This window comes from Plecotus auritus (assembly GCF_963455305.1).
Source record: "Plecotus auritus genome assembly, chromosome: 9".
In the NCBI taxonomy this organism is placed as follows: domain Eukaryota; kingdom Metazoa; phylum Chordata; class Mammalia; order Chiroptera; family Vespertilionidae; genus Plecotus; species Plecotus auritus.
The window spans coordinates 111,336,148-111,355,741 of record NC_137783.1 but is presented as its reverse complement, the minus strand read 5'-3'; the positions used below and the strand labels follow the sequence as shown (position 1 = coordinate 111,355,741).

General features: G+C 54.5%; 1 protein-coding gene across 2 annotated transcripts in view; it reads right to left on the bottom strand.

Annotated features, from left to right (window-relative positions):
• Window positions 1–12,558, bottom strand: part of PDE2A (phosphodiesterase 2A) — a 90,115-nt gene extending 77,557 nt beyond the window's left edge. For both annotated transcript variants that reach the window (XM_080642735.1, XM_080642734.1), the window contains exon 1: window positions 12,270–12,558. Coding sequence is in view for 1 of the 2 variants with exons in the window: in XM_080642734.1 (XP_080498860.1) it covers window positions 12,270–12,340 (71 nt within the window). In the remaining variant the exon portion in view is untranslated. The remainder of the gene's footprint in view (window positions 1–12,269) is intronic.
• Window positions 12,559–19,594: the final 7,036 nt, after the last annotated feature.

Below are 19,594 nucleotides of genomic sequence, written 5' to 3'. Positions count from 1 at the left end.
TGAGTCACTACTTTAAGTAATTTATTGCTAGTTACATAATTGGTTTAATATTTGGTTCTAGAACTGGGGAACAAAAGTGCTCCCCTTCTTTTCAGGGACTTGCTAATCCACAGAGGGGTGTATGGCCCCAAGTGGGGAGATAGAGAGGGAAGTGGAGTCATCTTGGACCAGTCCCTGCTCTAGTCTGGACCAACCCATGGCCATGCCCACCAGGGCCATGGGGTGTACCTGATCCTAGAAGAGGCAGGCTGTGGGAACCCCGACTCTCCACTCTGTCACCCACTCTCTGGGTTCCTGAGGTCACCACTCCCAGCTGCCCGAGCCCTCAGACCAAAAGCCTACCCTCAGGAGCCCATGTCCTGAGCACCCCTCCCCTCCGTACCTCACCGCCTCTGCCTGCCCACAGGAACCAGGCCCAGAAAGGGCGAGCAGCTCCTTGGCATCTCCAGCTTGTCAGAGGCGCCTCCACTCTATGTGCCCAGCTTGTCGGCTCAAGGAAAACCCAGCACCTTGCACAGCCCTGTGAGAAGTCACGCCCCAAAGGGGACTGACTGCAAAGGGCATAAGGGAAGTTGGGGGGAGGGAGGATAATAAAATATTTCTTTCTTGATTGAAAGGGTGGTTATATGACTGTATATATTTACCAAAACTCATTGAATCATACACTTTAAATTGGTGATTTTATTGTATGTAAATTATACCTTAAAAAAATGGATACAAAAAATAAAATTTAAAAAAGAAGTCACACCCCCACCTTCTGGGCTCCCATCGCATAACAGCTGTGCAGAATCAGCAGCCATGCAGAAACCGAGGGGAGGTGCAAAGAACCAGCTGTGGAGGGCACATAGTAGGTGCCACATAGAATATGTGGGTTTCACTCAGTTCCAATTAGCAAGAGCTCACTGGGCACCTCCTGGGGCTACTTACACCTCCTTGATCTCATTAGCTCTCCCCTTGGTCTCTCTCACGCAGCAGCCGGAGAGGGGCCAGGGGCCGAGCTGTGCACCAGGTGCACTACAAACTTTGTCTCATTTAATCTTCACTGCAGCCCTAATAAGGTGAGCTCTGCTATCATCCCTGTAACAGGCGGGGGAACAAAGGTCCTGCAGCCAGGAAGTGGGGGAGCTGTGGTTTGAACCAGGAGACATTCCCCAAGGCTTGTGTTCATAATCACTCACCTCTGCTACTAGATGGCGTGGTGCAGGGAGCCATGCACGGAGGAGGGTGCCTCTGACCCCAGGCCTGAATAGTGAGGCTTTCACTAGGTTTAGAAAGAGAGGCCGGGTACACCCAGGCAAAGAAGGCAAGTGAGCATGTGTAAGCTCAGAGAGGTGGCAAGAGGCAGGGCGGCTTTGGGAAGGAGGGAATTGGGTCAGGCAGCAAGCCTGGAAGAACCACAAAAGAAATGAGGCAGAGGGCACCCAGCTATGCCAGCCTGTGGGTTAAATGCCTGCTCAGTCCCTGAGCAGCCAGGGCTTCTTACTGCTATTCCTGACTCATTTCCCCCAAATGTGTTTCTTCCCAGTTTCTTGACCCTAATTGCCTACTCACAACCATAGTCACCACTTCACCAAGCACAGGCAAAAGCCTTCATCCCAAAACTTGTCAAAGACCAGGGAGTGCCACGTGGCTGGGGAGTGCTCCAAGGTTGAGGAGTATGGAAAGGAAACCAAGACTCGAAGAAAGATAGAAATCAGCCCAGTGAAGGGAGGGGGCATCAAGGAAGGGTGTTCCAGGCAAAGGGAACAGCATATGCAATGGCCCAGAGGTGAGAGATGCTGCACAGGTGGGGAACCAAAGCTAGCCGTGCCTGGCTACCTGATGGGCCTAGGCTGAGTGTGAGTGTACTGCAGGCGTGCCCCATGCGTGTGCTGAATCGCGTCTGTGTTGCACACCTGGGTGTGTACACCTGGGCTGTGTGCACAGGGGCTGCAGTTCATTGTTTCTAGGTCAGTTTTTAGATTCATCGTTGCCTATTTCTCAGTGTGTATTGTGTGTGCTGTGTGTGTGCTGTTGTCTGCTTCTTTGTGTGTGCATTCCTATGTCTGTTGAGTTTTTCTGTTTATGTGTATTTGTTTTCTCATGCCTGGAGCTGTATGTTTGTGGCCAGGACACTTGATCCCTGAGCTCAGGTGGTGGTGGTGTGGGGGTAGGGGTGGGGTGCAGAGGAGAAGCCTGGGGCAGGGAGTGATGGATCTGGGATCCAGTTGCACACAATAGCACCTAATGACAGTCAAGCACTTAGTGGGGGTGAAGCTGCACCGGGAGATGCTAATTAACTGATACTGAGTCAGCGGCCTGGGGCCCCGTGGAGGCGGAAAGTGGATTTCCACTGGCACATAACACTTGGATGAGCTGGCTGGGCCAAGGCCTCTAACCACCCAGCGCCAGGAGGCGACATCTCACTGACTGTCTCCCAGGGAGGCCAAGGCCTAGGCTCTAAACAGCAAGAAGGATTGAGCTCCAACTCCAGGACGAAGGTCTTAAAAAGGAGGCTTTCGTTAGACTTGGCAGTGGACAGGTCATAAGGGATGAGGCAACAGGGACACGGCTCTCTCTTGGGCCCGAGGTCTGAGGGGGTGACTTCTGGTGCCATGGGTGGTGCTCTGGAGTGTGGAAGCCACAGGCCCCAAGGCAGGAAGGGGTGCTCCTGGGGGGCGGGTGTCTAAGTGGCCACCCCTCCCTGCACTAGTGGGTGGACACTGGGGAGGTAGGGCCACAGCTCAGGCGGGTGGGGCTGCCACTGTTTCTCTGTCTACGTGTCTCACCTGTCCTCAGCCACCCCCACGCAGCCCTCTTGCCTCTCACCTGAGTCTCCACACCAGCCTCCCCGCTGGCTCCTCCAATCCTTCACTTGGAGCTTCCTAAACCCAAAGATCCCCACAGCCCGAATGGTCCTCTCCAGCAGCCCCAGTGCGGCCCAGACAGGGAGCAGGGCTGGCATGGCAGGAAGGAGCTCCAGGGCAACACCACCAGGACTCGGAGAACACGACTAAGTGGGTATTCAGAGGCAGGGCCTGGCTTCTGCTCTGAGACCCACCAGCTGTGTGACCTTGGGCAGGTTGGCACGTCTCAGTTTCCCATCAACCATTTGTCCCTCCAGGTCTTCCAGATAGCCGCCCTTGCACTGTGCTCTGCCCGGAGGCGGGCTTCCAGTCATGCTTCATGACCCCACACCCTTGCCCTCTGGCCTCAGTTGGGTTCTGCCAATGGGGGCGGGAGAGCAGAGAGCATTCACACCTGGGGTACTTACACCCTCACCCACCACCTGCTCTGATCTGGAGCACTCTTCTTCCCCTCTGGCCTCTCGGATGCTAGTCCTAAGTACCGAGACATGCTCAGCTGGTTCCCTATCTTGCCCCACCTCCATAATAGTTGCTTCATCAAACTGCCTTCAATTAAACCATGTGAGGGTGTCATCCATTTCCCCTCTACAAAGTAGGGCTAACTCCTTGGAGGATAGTTGAGGTGATTAAACAAGGTGGTTTTAAAATATAAAGGGCATTCTGTAAGCCTTAGCGCTCTCTAACCAGCCCCCAAACGCCACCCCACATAAAGATGTAAGCTAACTGAGTTCTCTGGTGTGGGAAGGATGCCCTACCAAGCCACCTGCTTCTCTCCTCTCCCACCCAATTCCCGCCCAGCTGCCTGCATCAGGACGCTTCCACCCCTGCTCCATCCAGAGTCAACGTCTGTGCCCCCAGCCATGGGCCTCCCACCTTAGAGCCCCCCACAACTCAGCACAAAGGAAGCTGTCCGCCTGCTTGTCTGCTCCTGCTGCACCAGCACTGAGCCACAAAGCTGCGGAGCTGCCTGGTCCTAGCTCTCACCGCCCCACCCCCATCTCCACCAGAGCATCCTCACATCCAGCCCCTGCCTCCAGCTCCAAGCTTCCAGGAAGACACATTTCTCTCCAGTTTCCCAGGGAAGGGGCCTCCCTGTTTCCAGCTGGACAGGCTAACCTTACACATTCCCACTGCCTAAGCTGTGTGTGTGTGGGGAGGGGGGCACTCTGGGCTCAAACCTCCCCATGCTGAGTGGGCTGAGGCATGTCCCTTTCTGGCCCCTCCGTGGCAGCTACAGCTCCAATGGACCTCAGAGAGCTTGCACCCAACTTTCCTGCTAGGGCAGGAGTCTCGTCTGCAGGCTCCCTAACCAGGCTGCCCAGTGCCCACTCACACCTCCCACCCCAGACAGGAAGTTCATCCCTTCCTCCCAAGGCAGCCCCTTCCCTAGGGGACTGCCTGCCACCCTTGTACTCAGCCAAGCTGGGCCTCCAGGACTCTCCCACCGCCCCAGTGCTGGCTCAGTACTGATTTCCGGAGAGATTATAGGAAAAGCCTTAGGATAATGGAACCCTGAGAGAGCATCTGATGCAAAGATGAGGAAATTGAGGTTTCTAGAGGAGGCCCCTCGCCTGGTCCCACCCCACTACTGGCTCCTCTCCATGGAGTCTCCATGCTCCATGAAATGACAGACTTCACAAGTTCCCAGGAGGAACCTCACAGCAGGCAGAAGCTCTGGTCCAAACTTCAAAGGCTGCATCTGAGACCTGGGAGGAATGGAAATGCCCAGGTACGGGAGGTGGCCTCATGCCAAGACTTAGATCTCTACTCTGAGCTCCCCATTTGCTCAAGAGCCTGGAGGGAAAGAGGGAGAGGGAGGCAGGGAGGAAGGCAGGGAGGGATGCCAGACACACCCCTCTCTCTGCTCCAAGCCCTGCCATCTGGCCCTGGACCCGGCTGTGTGACATTGAGTTAATCATTACCCCTCTCTGGGCTTCAATATTTGCATCTATACAACAAAAAGGCTGGGCTGGGAGTCCCTGAAACTCTAGTGGGGTGCTGGTGGGACCATGAAGAGTTCTTAGGAGAATGAAACCTGGACACCCCTCAGCCATGTCTAGCATCTCAACCTAACAGCCCCAGATCCCGGCTGACTCCACGTGAGCCTGAACACAAAGACCACCTGATCCTCTCAGGGTGCTCACTGACGGAGGGTTCCCAGATTCCCTGGAGGAAATGCCATCCCCACACATGACAACCCTTCAGCCCAAGTCCACACACATCTTATCTCTCCCTTCAGGCAGGTAGGACCCAGGAGAGAAATTGTTGAGTCACCAGACCTGGGGCCTGGCCTTGCTGGGTCAGCAGAGCAGGTGCATGTGCCTTCACACACATTCACTCCCCCATGCCCTCACACTCAAACATGGACACCATATGCCCAGAGATCCACACCCATACACAGTTTTACTGGAACACATGCACATAATGCTACACATAGGTATACATACACAAGCCACATTTGCATGCACATAACCATTTACCAATAAATCAGGCATAAAAATGGATGCTCACATGTTCACACATATGAATATGTCCACACTTTTATACAAACACTGAGCCACATGATCTCACCCTCTCAGACCTATATACATACATGCACAACAGGAAGCTCACATTCAGGCGCGCGCGCGCGCGCACACACACACACACACACACACACACACACACAAAGAAACACAAAGAAACCAACCAATCTCACCCTTATCTCAGTAATTCACAATCTAATAGAAACCCAGACCCCAGCTACAATGTCATTCTAAATCCATGTCCAAATCTAAGTCTGTCCCAGAACTGTGAGGAGAAACTTTCTTGTCTGCTGGTTTAATCCTTCCAGTGTGTCTGTCCCTGCTGTGTTGAGGTCCAGCCTTCCCTCAGCCTTCCTCCCCCGGCCCCCCTAATCAATTTCAGCAAGGCCCTCCCACCCCTGGCCCAGTGGAAGTAAAGAAAAATGGGCTGTTTTCTCTCCTCCCTTCATCTCTGCTCCTTGTCCAGCTTCATCCCTCCCTCCTTCCGGCCTTTCACACATAAGGAAGATCCAGGCTGTAAGGGATGGTATGTGACAGCAACCCCTGCTGGAGACATGTGGCATTACAGAACAGCTCTATGGTACATGCTCATCTTTCCCCAGGCTGGAGTGGAAGGGAGTAGGGTAAAAGGGAGAGGAAGAAGAGGACGAGGAGGAGGAAGTGTGGAGGAGGAGAAGGAGCAAAATGCTGGGAGCACCAAGGATGAAGTTTAGAAGCTTCAGCCTGTCTTGCGTTTCTCCACTCCAATCCGTTCAGCCCAGGCTGCAAGATCAATCTTCCCAAAGCCCAGCTCTAATCAGGCCCTGCTGCTGCTCAAAACTTTTGGGCACATCCTAGTGGGCCACAGTGACAAGTCCAAGCTCTGAGCCTGGAATCAGTCCTCTGAACTGGCCAGTCCATCTCTTAGCCTCATATCCCAAGGAGCCCAGCCCTTGCCTTTTGTCCCTTGAGCTGGGTCTTAGCTCAGCTGCTCCTCTGCTGAGCTATCTACTTGTCCATATCTTGCCTGTCCTTCAAGGCCTGGCCCTTGCCACCTGGAATGATAATCCATGGGAAGAGCGGGGGCCTGTGCTCCAGGCCTGGCTCCATTAGTCACTGGCTGACTACCTCTGGGCAAATGATTTCCCCTCTCAGATCCTCTGTTGTTCATCCAGAAAGCAGCAGTCTCTTGTGTTTGTGGTGAGGATTAAATGAGATCATGGATGTGAAAACAGTGCTCTGGAGGCTCTCACTTGTGTGTGAATTGGTGAAGAGTCATAATTATGGCTTAATCTTTTATCCCTGCCCCTACCTGCACTCCCAACACATAGCAGGCTGAGGGATTCCTGAGGGAAGGGATTGAGGCTGCTTCACCTTTGGGCCCCACATCCCCCAGCACTCCCCAGGGCCTGTCCCCAGCCAGACTCAGCTGTGGAGCTGGATACAAGAAGGGGCAGGACTAAGTGTTCTTATTGCAAAGTCACACTGGACTACAACTCCCAGCATGACTCACAGACTGCTATGGGCGTGGCCACAGGTTTAAACCCTTTCTAACAAACCCTTTCCTCATTGTATTCTCTGGGGATTAGTCTCAGACCGGACAGGGTAACCTAGGGAGGTGGTCACATGACTCTAAGGCCCCTAGACCCCTCCCACAGAGCATCCACACTTCTCACCATTCCCACCACCACAGCTCCATTTCAAGCCTCCTGTCTCCCACACAACGACAGCTTCTGGGCTCTCAGCTCTTGCCTCTCCCCCTCTGGGCCCCACTGAATCTTTCTAAAAGTGTGGGTGCATGTGGGTGGTTCATCATGGCAGCAGCTAACCTTTATAAGCACCTGCTCCATGCTTGGCACTCTGCTCTCCACTTCCAGATTCTTCAGGAAAGTCTTATTATTCCCATGCCACTGCTCACATGGGGTTCAGAGAAGTTAAATAAGTTACCCAAGACCATACAACTACAAAGTAATGGCGCTGAAATTTGAACCTTTGCCTGTCTGCCACCTTCTCTATTCTATTTTCAAAGCCTCCTCTGAACCCAGGGTTGCCATCCAGAGTGAGACTCCAGAAGCCCCAGGAAGATATCTCATCAACTACAGTGTTGGGAAGTCCTCCCAAATGTCCGATTTAAATCTCTTCTGCTGCACCAAGCCCCAGTTGCCTCCCGTTTTTCAGGGCGGGCAGTGAGAAGGGTGACTTCAGGGACTTCAAAAACTGGGTCACGTCACTGGGGACCTGGCCTTTCCCAGGGAGTGGGCAGCTGAACAATGGGAGATAAATGTGTTGAAACATCCCTGTTACTAAATATATCAACTCCTGAGAGGATGGGGGTGCTGAAACGGAGCCCATGGCCCAAACCCCAGAGGCCACGATCTTGAGGCTCAGACAAGCTGTGTGCTCAGAGCAGTAAAGGCTGCTCTTGCTGTCCTGGTGGCTGAAGCCGAGGGGTTGTGAGGCCAGCACTAAAGGGGTGATGTCTCTTCCAGGTCAAAGCTGCCAAGCCCAAGCTGGCTGATTTACATATTACTTTGCATTCATTTGCATGGCACTTTCTGGAAGGGGCCCACATTCTTCAGCCACTGTCCCTCCCCCATTTCCAGGGTCTTTTTTTTTTTTTTCACTGAACACCCCATTCTCAAACAAGAAGGAGCCCCTCAGCAGAACTGCTGGGGGCATTAGGAGAGATCAAGAAGTTGTAGACAGAAAATGCTTCCTATGGTCTACCCTCAGTTCCCCACTCTCCTGCTGCCCTTCATGCCTAGGTCACTGAACTCCCACAGTTCTCACACAAGCACCGCTCTCCTCAAGGCCTTGCACGTGGCCGTCCTTCTTCCTGGAGCTAGCCCTCAATTCTACCTAGAGCAGTGACCCTTCCTTCTAAGGCCAGCCCCAAAGCCCCCCTCTTAAATGCCTGCCCCTGACATGGGCAGAGGTGGGAAAGACCATGGCTTCCCTCTGCGTGGTTGCTGGCTCTGTGGGGCTGCCATGTTTGGTTGAGCAGCAACCCAGTGAATGGCTGCTGAATGAACCAAGGAATGAATGAATCCCCACCCCTCTACCTCTCTGAATCCCTCTAGGCCCCTCCCCCTGGATGCCATTACTCACCTGCAAAGCCAGGAGATCCCACAGCCCCTGTGCTAGTAGGAAGGTCTTGCTGTTGTCTATGCTCACTCCCTTCTCTGGCCAAGCCGCCTTCGTTATCATTATTCTTAGAGAGGGTTCAGGGACTGTCCAATTTTAGTTTTACCATCTGTTCATCTCTCTCTGCCCAGGATGTATTCATTTTACTCTTCCTTCTACTCCTGGACCATTCTGCCTCCGCCTGGCCCTGCTTAGGATGAAGGACAGTGACCAGGATAGAGCAATGACACCAGGCCAGACAGGTATCCTGGAGCAGCCAGGCCCTGTGGATGAGCCCAGGGAAGATATAACCACTACAAGGGAAGAGTTGCCCCAGAGGGAAGGGATGAGCATCCTGTCCCTAGGGGTATGTGAGCTGGGCTGGACAGACCTGCGAGTGAACTGCAGAGAGGAATGAAGCAACTTCTAGAAGGTGGCCCGGATGCTCTTCGTGTCCTCTCCCACTCAGAGGCTGTACTGAGCCTGGGGGCCCAGTCCTGTGCTGTCAGTAGGGGAGCACAAGGAGGTAGCTCCTGCCTTTGAGGAACTCCTTGGCTGGCTGGGTAAGGAGCTCACACACAAGGGCATCACAGGGGAAGTCTCAGTCTAGGCCAGGGGTGGGCAAACTTTTTGACTCGAGGGCCACAATGGGTTCTTAAACTAGACCGGACGGCCGGAACAAAAGCATGGATGGAGTGTTTGTGTGAACTAATATAAATTCAAAGTAAAGGAGCGGAGGGGAGAGCAAGAGAACCGGATAGAACAGCCAGATCCGGCCCGCGGGCCGTAGTTTGCCCACGGCTGGTCTAGGCTGTATTTTTGATCCTGTAGCATCAGAGAAAAAGACTTCAGGGTGGGTCACAGAGTCAGAGGGTGAGAGAATCAAGGAAGGCTTCCTAGGGGAGGCTCCCTATTCAAAAGCCTTTCTCCAGCTCCCTAATCCCAGAAGGAAGTCCAAGCCCCTTAACCTGACACTTGAGATCCTACAGAGTCTGGCCCCTTCTGCCCTTTCTTCTTCTCAATGCCCTTCATGCTCCAACTCTTACTGCCCCTTGAACATGCCACTTTCCCACATCAACCCACCTTTGCATGCTGTTTCCTCTCCTCTTCCCTGCTTGGGCAATTCCTATCCATTCTTCAAGATTCAGTTCAAATGTCTTTTCCTCTGAACCCCTGGCTTGGTGTGGCCCCCATAGTTCTGGGGCTTACCTCTGCAAGCACTGTCCACACGGCAGGCTTCTAAGTTTCCACTTCTGCCCCCCTCATCAGACTGGGCACTCCCTCAGGGCAGGGTCTGGGTTGGTGTCCTCTCTGTATCCCTAGTGACCAGCCCAGTCAGCACCAAGCAGGCACTGGGGAGTCCCTGTTGGATAAATGACTGAATAAATGAATGGATGTATGCAGGAATTGAAGCGTGCTGAGAGGGTAGACTGTATCGGCAAGCAGCAGAAGCCTGAGGTGTGCAGGCCAGGCCCCACAGCAGCACGCTGAGGGGGAGACTCCCAGTCCATTAAAACTGAAGGGGGTACCGCCAGGAGTTCTGCCTCCCCCATTTGGCTAGATCCCAGCCAAGCCATCAGTAGTCCCTGGGGACAGGAGGCTGGAGTGGGAAGCAGGAAGAGTGGCAGGAGTTTCTTGGTGGGCAGGGGGAGCTGGGGGTGCGGGGAGCCTAAAGGCGATTAACCCTCACTGAGCCAGCCCAACTCGAGCAAACAAGAGGTCCCATGCAGGGCCTGAAGGAGGAGACTGAGGCTCAGGTTTGCTGAAGAGCTTCAGCCCCAGCTTTGCAGCCAGAGGAGGATGACAATGCCACAGCCTCAGCTTCCCTGTTTGGGAAAAGATGGCCCTGTGATCTCTGACCCTCTGCATCCTGGCTAGAAAACCTGCAGGGGTCTCTCCACTACTTTACGTGTCTGAGGCTTCCAGCTATCCTACACCTCCAAACCTGAGCTGCCTCATGCTCCCTTCCCCATGCTCTTCCAAGCCCTTGTCTCTCCCTTCAGGGAGGGAGCCTTGGTTTCATCTGCACCTTGGCCCACTCAGACCCAGACCTCACTGACGCCTGCATTGGCCTGGCCTCCACACTGGCTTCCTGGCCATCTCTCTCTCAATTCAAATCTAACAGCACCGTTGAGGCAGCTTTTTAAAACCCAAATTTGATGATGCCTCTCCACTGCATAATACCTTCCCGGACTCTCCAGGTCCCTCAGGATAAAACCCAATAGGTCTGGAGCTCAAATGCTGCAGGGTGTGGTTCCTGCCTACCTTCCAGTCTTCTGCTGCACATGCCCATCTCAACCCAGGGCCTTTGCTCATGCTGTACCCACTCCACTCTCCACCTGTTAGCTTGATCCTGGTCTTCACAGCATAACTATTCTCAAGCTATTTGTCTAGGGAGCTTAGAAGGCCACAGAGGGCAGAGCCATTCTTGCCTATGTCTTCCTGCATCTCCCCACAGGGTGTAAAATGAACTGTCCTGGACTCATGGAGGTGTCACGTGTTCGGCACCCCCACCCTGCCTTGGTGGCCCAGTGTCCCAGCTGTGTTCTCAACCACCCCAGAAAGAAAACAGCCATCCATGCACACTCAAACACACACATATAGTCACACACATGTACCAGCCACACAAGGACCAACATACATACTCATGCACACTAGCATCCTGATTATACACCCACATCAGGACATTTATGCTAACAGCCACACACACACACACACACACACACACACACACACACACACAGAGTAATACTAATATTCACACACTAACAAATAAATCCACACACATGAATGCACATGGAATCAAACAACATGCTCATATTGAGTCGTCTATTTTGTAGACACAGCACACATATTAACATGCATGCCAACATACAAATTCAAACTAACACACATGCACACACCTACACACACACACACACACACCAATCTGCACTCAATCTCTCACAATCACACTGGGATGCTCACACCCTGCTGCTCACAACCACCAAAGACCCCAGAACTCACAGGCCTTTTTATACCCCGCTTGTCCCCTTGCACCCCACACAAGTACAAACATACATATACCCTCAGATAGTCTGGCATAGACCTGCCGCCTCAGCAACCCTCAGATGGTGGAGGGGCACCTCCTCCACTCACCTGCATGTGCATCCCCTGCACGTGGGCAAACACGAGGCTGGTGCACAGGGGCCTCATTCCAAAGAACACTGTGGCTCTGACTGGGACAGGTGATTTGGGGTAAATTTGCCTAAACTGCCGGCTCTGAATCCCAATCCCAGTTCCATGGAGGGCAGTTGCTCCAAACTCTCTCCTGCTCCAGAGCCACTCATTCATTTTTGTGTAACCGCCCCCCCCTCCCCCGCAACACACACACACACACACACACACACACACACACACACACACACACTGGGTGTCCGTACAGTCCCTCTCCAAGGTCCTGAATTAATCTATCTGCCACCTGAGCTCCTTGGAACCCCTCACCCCACCCTCCACCCACTGCAGACCTCCCCCAACCCCAGCCCCTGAAGGAATGATTCCATCCCCCAACCACCAGTTCTTCTGTGGGACCCCAACCACACCACCCCCTAGATTGACACCAGGCATCCCTGCCCTATACAAAGCCCCCCTCCCTGCGATTCCATAGTCCAGCAACCAGGTGCCCAGGAGCCGGATCGATCATCCCACGTGGCTTAGCTCAATACCAAACCCAGCTCCTTGGAGGGACTCTCAGGACCCCATCCATGGCACATCTTGCAGCCACTCACACAGACCCCAACCCCTCAATAGTACTCACGGCTCAGCCGGTCGCGCTGCCGGGTACTGCTGGCTCCTGCAGAGGATGGAGTGGCCGCATGCCTGCCCCATCACTCCTCATCATCTGCCTCCCCAGCCAGACTAAGGTGGCACTTTGCCCTTCCCACCCTGCCCAGGGCTCCAGGCAGGGTGCCTGGTCCAGCAGGCACGGGGACCAACAGCAGCAGCCTGTCCCTGACTCAGCCTGGACTCAACACCCCAATCCAGCTCTGCTGCCCTGGCGTCTCCTTCTCCCGGCTGCTCTCGCCTCTCCTGCTGCCTCTGCCTCTGCCGCTAGGCTGGCTGGCTGGCTCTGGGAGGAGGTTGGAGTTCTGATAATGCAGAAGGGGGAGGGGAGAGGGAGGAGGCACAGAGAGGCCCAGACAGAGAGAGAGAGAGAGAGAGAGAGAGAGAGAGAGAGAGAGAGAGGGAGAGAAGGGGGGGGGTAGAGAGAGACTCTGGCTGGAAGAGGACAAGAAATACTCACACATAGAGGAAGAGGCTGAGAGAGAAACAGAGAGGAAAGGGGACAGAAACATGTGAAGGAGAGGAGAGAGGGATCAGAGCCCAATAGAGATCAAGATGCTTGAGTATGAACTCCTACTAGGTGTTGTGGGCATCCTAGCCACAGCATCCCTACACAGCCTTCATCATCAATAGACTACAGCCAGGGAGGGCCTGCCACGCCTCTGCCCCATCCCCAGAGAGGATTCCTCAGGAGGATGACCTAACCAAGTGGTCGGCAAACTGTGGCTCGCGAGCCGCGGTTTGCCGCTCTGTTGACTGAGTTTGCCGACCACTGGGATAGGGGTTTAATCACAAGGAACAACAACAGCCTGTAATTATTGGAATCGAGAGTCTAGGTCAGTGGTCGGCAAACTCATTAGTCAACAGAGCGGCAAACCACGGCTTGCGAGCCGCATGTGGCTCGCGAGCCGCAGTTTGCCGACCACTGACCTAACCCAACGGAATGGGGCAATTTAGACAGCGAAACAGGCAGGGAGTTGTCTCAGCAAGTCTACTATTGGACACAGAAGGAAAAGCTCCACACTTTGAGGCAGGAAGTTGGGGTTTGAGTCCTGGCTCCACCACTTACACACTCATTCACTCATTCCCAAACACCTATGACTGGCCAAAGTCAACGGATATGACTCAAACTGTTTCTTGCCCTGGAGAAGCACCCAGGCAAGGGGAGGGGGAACTTGCAGAGTGATAGAGGGAAGCATTAGGTCTGCTGTGCTCAAAGGGGAGCCCTGACCCAGTCAGAGGTTGGCAAACATTTCTGGAAGAGAGGCTCTTTAAAGGCAAGGAGGGGACCCCAGAAGAAGGAGGTGTATTGCAGGCGAGAGGAGCTACATGTAACCCTCACCAGTAATTCCTCCTCCCTGATCTGTGGGGGGAATAACCCCCACTGCATACACCAGGCTCCAGACAGAGAAGCCCATGAGACCAGTGGAAACCTGACTCCTGCTCAAGGGTATGGGGGTGCACAGTTGTGAAGGGTGGACAGAAATACCAAGCTTGTTTAGGAGACCTGGCCAGGCTGAGTGCTACAGAAAGCAGCTGGCTTAGGAAGTGTCAAGAAAGAAAATGGGAGGGAGCTTTTGCTTCCTGCTGTGGCCCCAGAAGGTAGAATGTTTCATCTCTGAGAGCTCTGGGCAAACTATTTTTTCAGCCTGACCCATCATGGGACCTCGCTGCTCCATGCCTGCTGGCTGGGAAGGCATTTTGCGGTCTCAGAAAGCCAAAGCCCTGGACTGCATCCAGTCTTGGTGCTCACAGCTCCCCTTCACGCCCTGAGGCGCCTGGCGGTAAGAAGCTGAGTCAGAGGAGTTCAAAGGAGGGCTGCTCCTGGGCACGGGTGAGGAGGATCAGGTGCGCTGAGGCATCACTTGGCTCTCAGCCCCTTTCTGCCCCACCTCCACTCAGGAAACGATGGTGGAGGCCTTAACTTTGGAAACCATCTGAGAATATACGCAAACAAGTCATGTGGGAGGGAGGATCTCCTCCCCATCCCACTGTCACACCAAACCCCACAACTGCCCCAGAAGTCAGGTGTCTGCAGGAACAAGGTGTAAGACCCAGGACTACTGGCTACTCCAGAACCTAGAGCCAGCAGGTGGAAGTTCACATCCCAGCTATGCCATGTGTCCGGGGCAAGTCATTTAACCTCTCTGAGCTTTAACTTAGTTTTCTCATCTGGAAGAGGCCAAAATTTCAAGCTCAGGGGTTTGTGGAATGTCTGAAAGGTTCCTTGTACATAGTCCGGCTCCTCCCATCCCTCCCCTGAAGAGGTTGAATTGATGGGGCTGAGAGAGTAACAGCCCCAAAAGTTGGGTAGGAGCTCCTGTAGGGTAACGCTGGGAGGAGGAAGGCGCAGAAAGGGGAGAGAGCCTGAGACTATACAGACCTGCTCTTCCCTCTCTACCTCCAACTGCCTGCAAGACCAGCGGGTGCAGGAACCGAAGGCCCGCCCTGCCTCAAGTCCCGCCCAGGACGCTCTCCGCGGTGCTGATCCGTATAGGTCCGGTTCACAGGTCCTGCGGCAGGTCAGCAGACATCGGTTTTTGGGTGTGGGGTGGGATGGGGTGGGATGGGGTGGGATGGGGTGGGGTGGGATGGGGTGGTGTGGTGTGGTGTGGTGTAGTGTGGTGTGGTGTAGTGTGGGGTGTAGTGTGGGGTGGGGTGGAATGGGGTGGGGTGGTGTGGGGTGGGGTGGTGAGGTGTGGTGAGGTGTGGTGATATGTGGGGTGGGTGGGATGGGGTGGTGGTGGTGTGGGATGGGGTGGGATAGGTGGTGTGGTGTGGTGTAGTGTGGGGTGGTGTGGTGTGGTGTGGGGTGGTGTGGTGTAGTGTGGTGTGGTGTGGTATGGTGTGGGATTGGGTGGTGTGGTGTGGGGTGGTGTGGTGAGATGTGGGGTGGGGTGGGGTGGTGGTGGTGTGGTGTGGTGAGGTGTGGTGAGATGTGGTGTGGGGTGGTGTGGTGTGATGTGGTATGGGATGGGGTGGGGTGGTATGGGTGGAGTGGGGTGGTGTGGTGTGATGTGGTGTGGGATGGGGTGGGGTGGTGTGGGGTGGGATGGGGTGGTGGGGATGGGGGGTGTTTATGTTTAAAATCTTTATTGTTGAAAATATTACATGTCACCTTTCTTTCCCCCATTAATTACCTCCAGCCTGCTCCCCTCCCCCCCCACCCCCGCCACCCCAGGCCTTCACCACCCTATTGTCTGTGTCCATGGGTTATGTATATATGCATACAAGGTCTTTGGTTGATTACTTCTCACCCGCCCCCCCACCCCCGCCTTCCCTTCAATATTCCGCACTGTGTGTTTTGTTTGTTTGCTTTTTTCCCCTTTTTTTCCTGCTAGTTGGGGAAGTGGAGGGAGGTGGGAGGAAGCAGGATGCTTCTGGGAGGTGGGTGGGTGCCCAAAGCGACAGGAGGATCCAGCCTCCACCTGGGATCCACAGGCTCCCACTACCTCCTCTTGACCAAAGGCGGCTTCTCAGCACCCTCCCCCACTCCCTCCTATGAGGCTGTCCCCCTCCCACCGTCCAGATGGCACTTACTCTGTCTTGCTCGCTGCCTCATCCTATCTTCACCCCCTCAATATGGATGGGTGCTCCCCACAGGAACACCAGGCCTGTTCTCCTCATTCTCCACCCTACCCCACAAGGCATGGAGCTTTCCATCAACATACTAGCAACTGTGGGTGCCCTCTGGCCCAGCCCTCTCTCTGGAGCACCAGATGTCTGGATATCTCTTCTGGGGACATCCCACAGGCCCCTTGCGCTGAAATATTCAACATCCAACACTGCTTTGTCTCTAAAGACATCAGCAAACTTCTAGTCCCCAGTCTGGAAACTTCAAAGTCGCTTTGCCTCTTCCTTTCCCACTTCTTGTATCAAATCTGTCACGAAGGCCTGTCAATTCTCCCTCTGCAATTCTCACAGCTACCCACTTCCTTCATTCCCGGAGCCCCAGCTTCCTTCTCCTCAGCTGGTCATTCTCCAGGCCCCATCCCAGTTCAACCCCTCTTCCACCTCCACCCTGCACCTATTGCCACCTTTCTAAGACATCTAGCTGGTCATGTAACTCCTCAAAACCCTTGCACGGCTCCCTGGGTCTCTCAGGATAAAGCCCCAGCACCTCAGCCGGGCATGTGAGGTCTCTCATGATCAACCCTGACTGACCCTCCCATCCTTGGCTCCACAAGGAGCAGCCTCTGGTCCCTAAGCACACACCAGCACTTTCCTCCTTCATTTGCAGTCTGTTTCCCCTCCCAAGTTGACTTCCTTCTCCTCTTCCTTCTTTGCCCATCCCAAATGCTGGCCCACTCTTCCTGGCCAGTTCAGCACACACCCTGCCCCCACCCACAAGGGACAGGGTAGGCAGCAGGGGTCACTGGATTCTGGACTGGACAGCCCTGGCTGCCTCTACCTTCCCTAGCTTGCCATCTGCCCACCAACCCACTCCCCTGTTAGGCCCATCTCTCCTACTGGATCACATTGTCCTCAAGGACAGGCCAAAGTCCTCTTCACCTCAGCCCCGGTCCCCAGCTTTTGAGCAGCCTCACCAGGTACAAGTGAGAAATGCTGATGGAGAGTAGGAAGGAGACACAGCTGAGTGTGGAAATGACATGGCATACTTCAGAGCTCAATCCAGGATCAGAAGGGAGCAAGCCCTAAGAGGCTGCAGGTGGATGTGGGGGGACAGGTGATGTGGAGGGGGACTCACGGACCTGCTCTGTAGGGATCCACACACACACCCGGGGCAGACTGAGGTCATAAAGTGTGAAACAGCCCTCAGCTCTCCAGGGGAGGCTGGTAATTGGCAGAACATGAATTTCACGGAGGGTTGGACTCAAAACCCTTGGGTAACTCCCGCTGGCTGGGGGCCAGGATGGGCCCACATCTGGGTCTTGGCAACGGGGTGTGTGTGTGGAGGGGCGGGGGGGGGGGGGCTCGAGGAGCCATCTCACAGTGCTTCTCCATCTCCTCCTTGGCTAGGAAGCTGCCACCTGTAGCTCCAAGGACAACGGCTGGAGGAGAACCATGTCCTTGGCAAAGGACTGGCATAGTTCCCTGCATTCCCACACTAAGCACCCCCAATTACATCATGGGTGACAAAGCCGTTGCTAACAAAGAAACAAAAGGCTACCACGCCTCCAGAACAGCTCTAAGGTGGAGCAGCTTCTTCAACACCACAGGAAGGTGGCTTTGGGGCCCCAGAACCCAAGGCCCAGGCACTGTGTGCTTGAGGTTCCAGATCAGTCAGAGCCGCCCTGAGAGAAGGGATGCCCCCAGGTGAAGGTAGTGAGCTCCCGTTCCTGCTGGGCAGGCAGATAGATGAAGTGGTAGAACAGATGGCAAATTTAGGGAGGGTAGAGGCAGCAGCAGCTCAGCTCCTCAGCCCAGAATCCAGTGACCCTTTCTGCCTACACTGCTCTGTGGGTGGGTGGGGGAGGCTGAAAGGGCCCAGCGAGGATGGGCAGACTTGGGGTGGGCAGAGAAAAGAGGAGAGGTAAGTCAACCAGACACTTGGAAATCCCTTCTGCGTAAGGGCAAGGTCTCCAGGGATAGGAATCAGGCAGCAGAAGATGGAGCAGACTTCAATCCCTCATGCTCCAGATGGGGAAACTGAGGTGAGAGAGGGCAGAGTAAAGGGCAGGGCTGGCTTAGGACCAGGGACTTTTAGCCATTGCCCCACCAGACTACCTTCTCCTCTTCCTAATCCACCTCTCCCTCCTCCTACCCTCTCCTCCAACTGGGCAAAGGCCCAGGAGAAAAGGCTGTGAACACAGCTTCTGACCCTGGGAAGAAAGCCCCAGGAATGTGGGATTTCAGGAGGGATAGGTCAGGGCAAAAGTGGCCCCTGTGGCTGCATACTCTGGGGATGGATTTACAGTCCCTCGGCCCCCACCTCAGCCCCACTACCACCACTCTCCAATCCAGAACAGCAGCATCCTCCTTGCCATGAGACCCTGAGACACTCACTCATCCATGATTACATGATTACCTCCTCCCCCTTAACTCTCTGCACCTGGGGGGGGGGGGTGACTCAGTGAAATAAAGGCAGCTACTATATTTGAATAATTACATAAGCCAGGAGCGAGGCAGCTGACGTGTGACTCCATCAAGGTCAGGTGGCAAGGAGAGGCTGGGTCCGGGAGGCAGGGTCTCCTTGCTCCATCCCCAGGCTCCAGCCTGGGCTTAGACAAGATCCCAAAAGGTCCTGGAGGTTATGAGCTAGTTTCTGCCTTGCCAGACTGCAAGGGAGGTCTTCCTTAGGACTAACCACACTAGGAAGGCCTGTTCCCCCTTCATCTTCTTAGAAAAATAACCTCCTGGCTTCCAGAAACCCTAAGGCCAGACCTGGGCTGAGCCCCAGACCTCCCCTGTGAACTCCCTCCAGAAGGAATGACAGAGCTGAAAGACGATTTGCCACTAACACAGAAAAAGACTGCCTGCGGGGCGGGCACTAGGCATGAAGCCTTGGCTCACCTGTAGCATCTGGGAAGGACCTGTGTTCCTGTCCCAGCTGCACCACTATTAGTCAGCTGACATTGGTAAGTCTGTGTCTCAGTTTCCTTCACCTATAAAATGGAAACAAAAGGAGTATCTCCCTCACAGGGCTGGTTATAAGGATGAAACGATGACACATGCAAAGCCTTAGCCCAGTAGTATGTGGTGGTGCTTCCAAATGGCTGATCAGCATTATCATTTGCATCATTATTATTACGACACTAAGGACTGGCCAGAGACCTCCCAGGGAGCAGGGTCCCAGGTTGCACTGACTTCTCTGAGCCGGTGACTACTACCTGGGAGCTAGGCCAGACTTGCTGTGTGCCCTAGACAAGCCTCTGCTCTCTCTGGCCCTTTGTCTATAAATGAGCCCTTGGGTGTTTGGAGAGGATTCGCCCCCTCCCCCATTAGTGATTTAAGGCATTACGAGCTGCAGTGCAAGTAGAATTGGTCAGGGTGGGGGAGTCCCGCCTCGGGGTGGGTGATATGAGCTGGAGGCAGGTGTGGCAGCCAGTGCTGGGCAGCAGCACAAGGACCTCCTCAGGACTTCGTGGCAGCTCCTCCTAGGGTACTATGGGGCTCCTCGCAGGAGAAGGAAGGCTGTGCCCACCCAGGCTGTGTTACCATGACACTGGTCTCCATGGTGCCAGGCACACAGCCTTCCCTTCGCTCAGGAGGAGTAACAGAAAGTGACAGGACCCCTCTGCATGTCCCTCTGTCTCCATCAGCCCCTGTGAGGTCCCTGAGCCCCTGAGGAGGGAGAACAAGGAGGAAGGACAGGTTCCACCTCAGAGGGTCAACAGA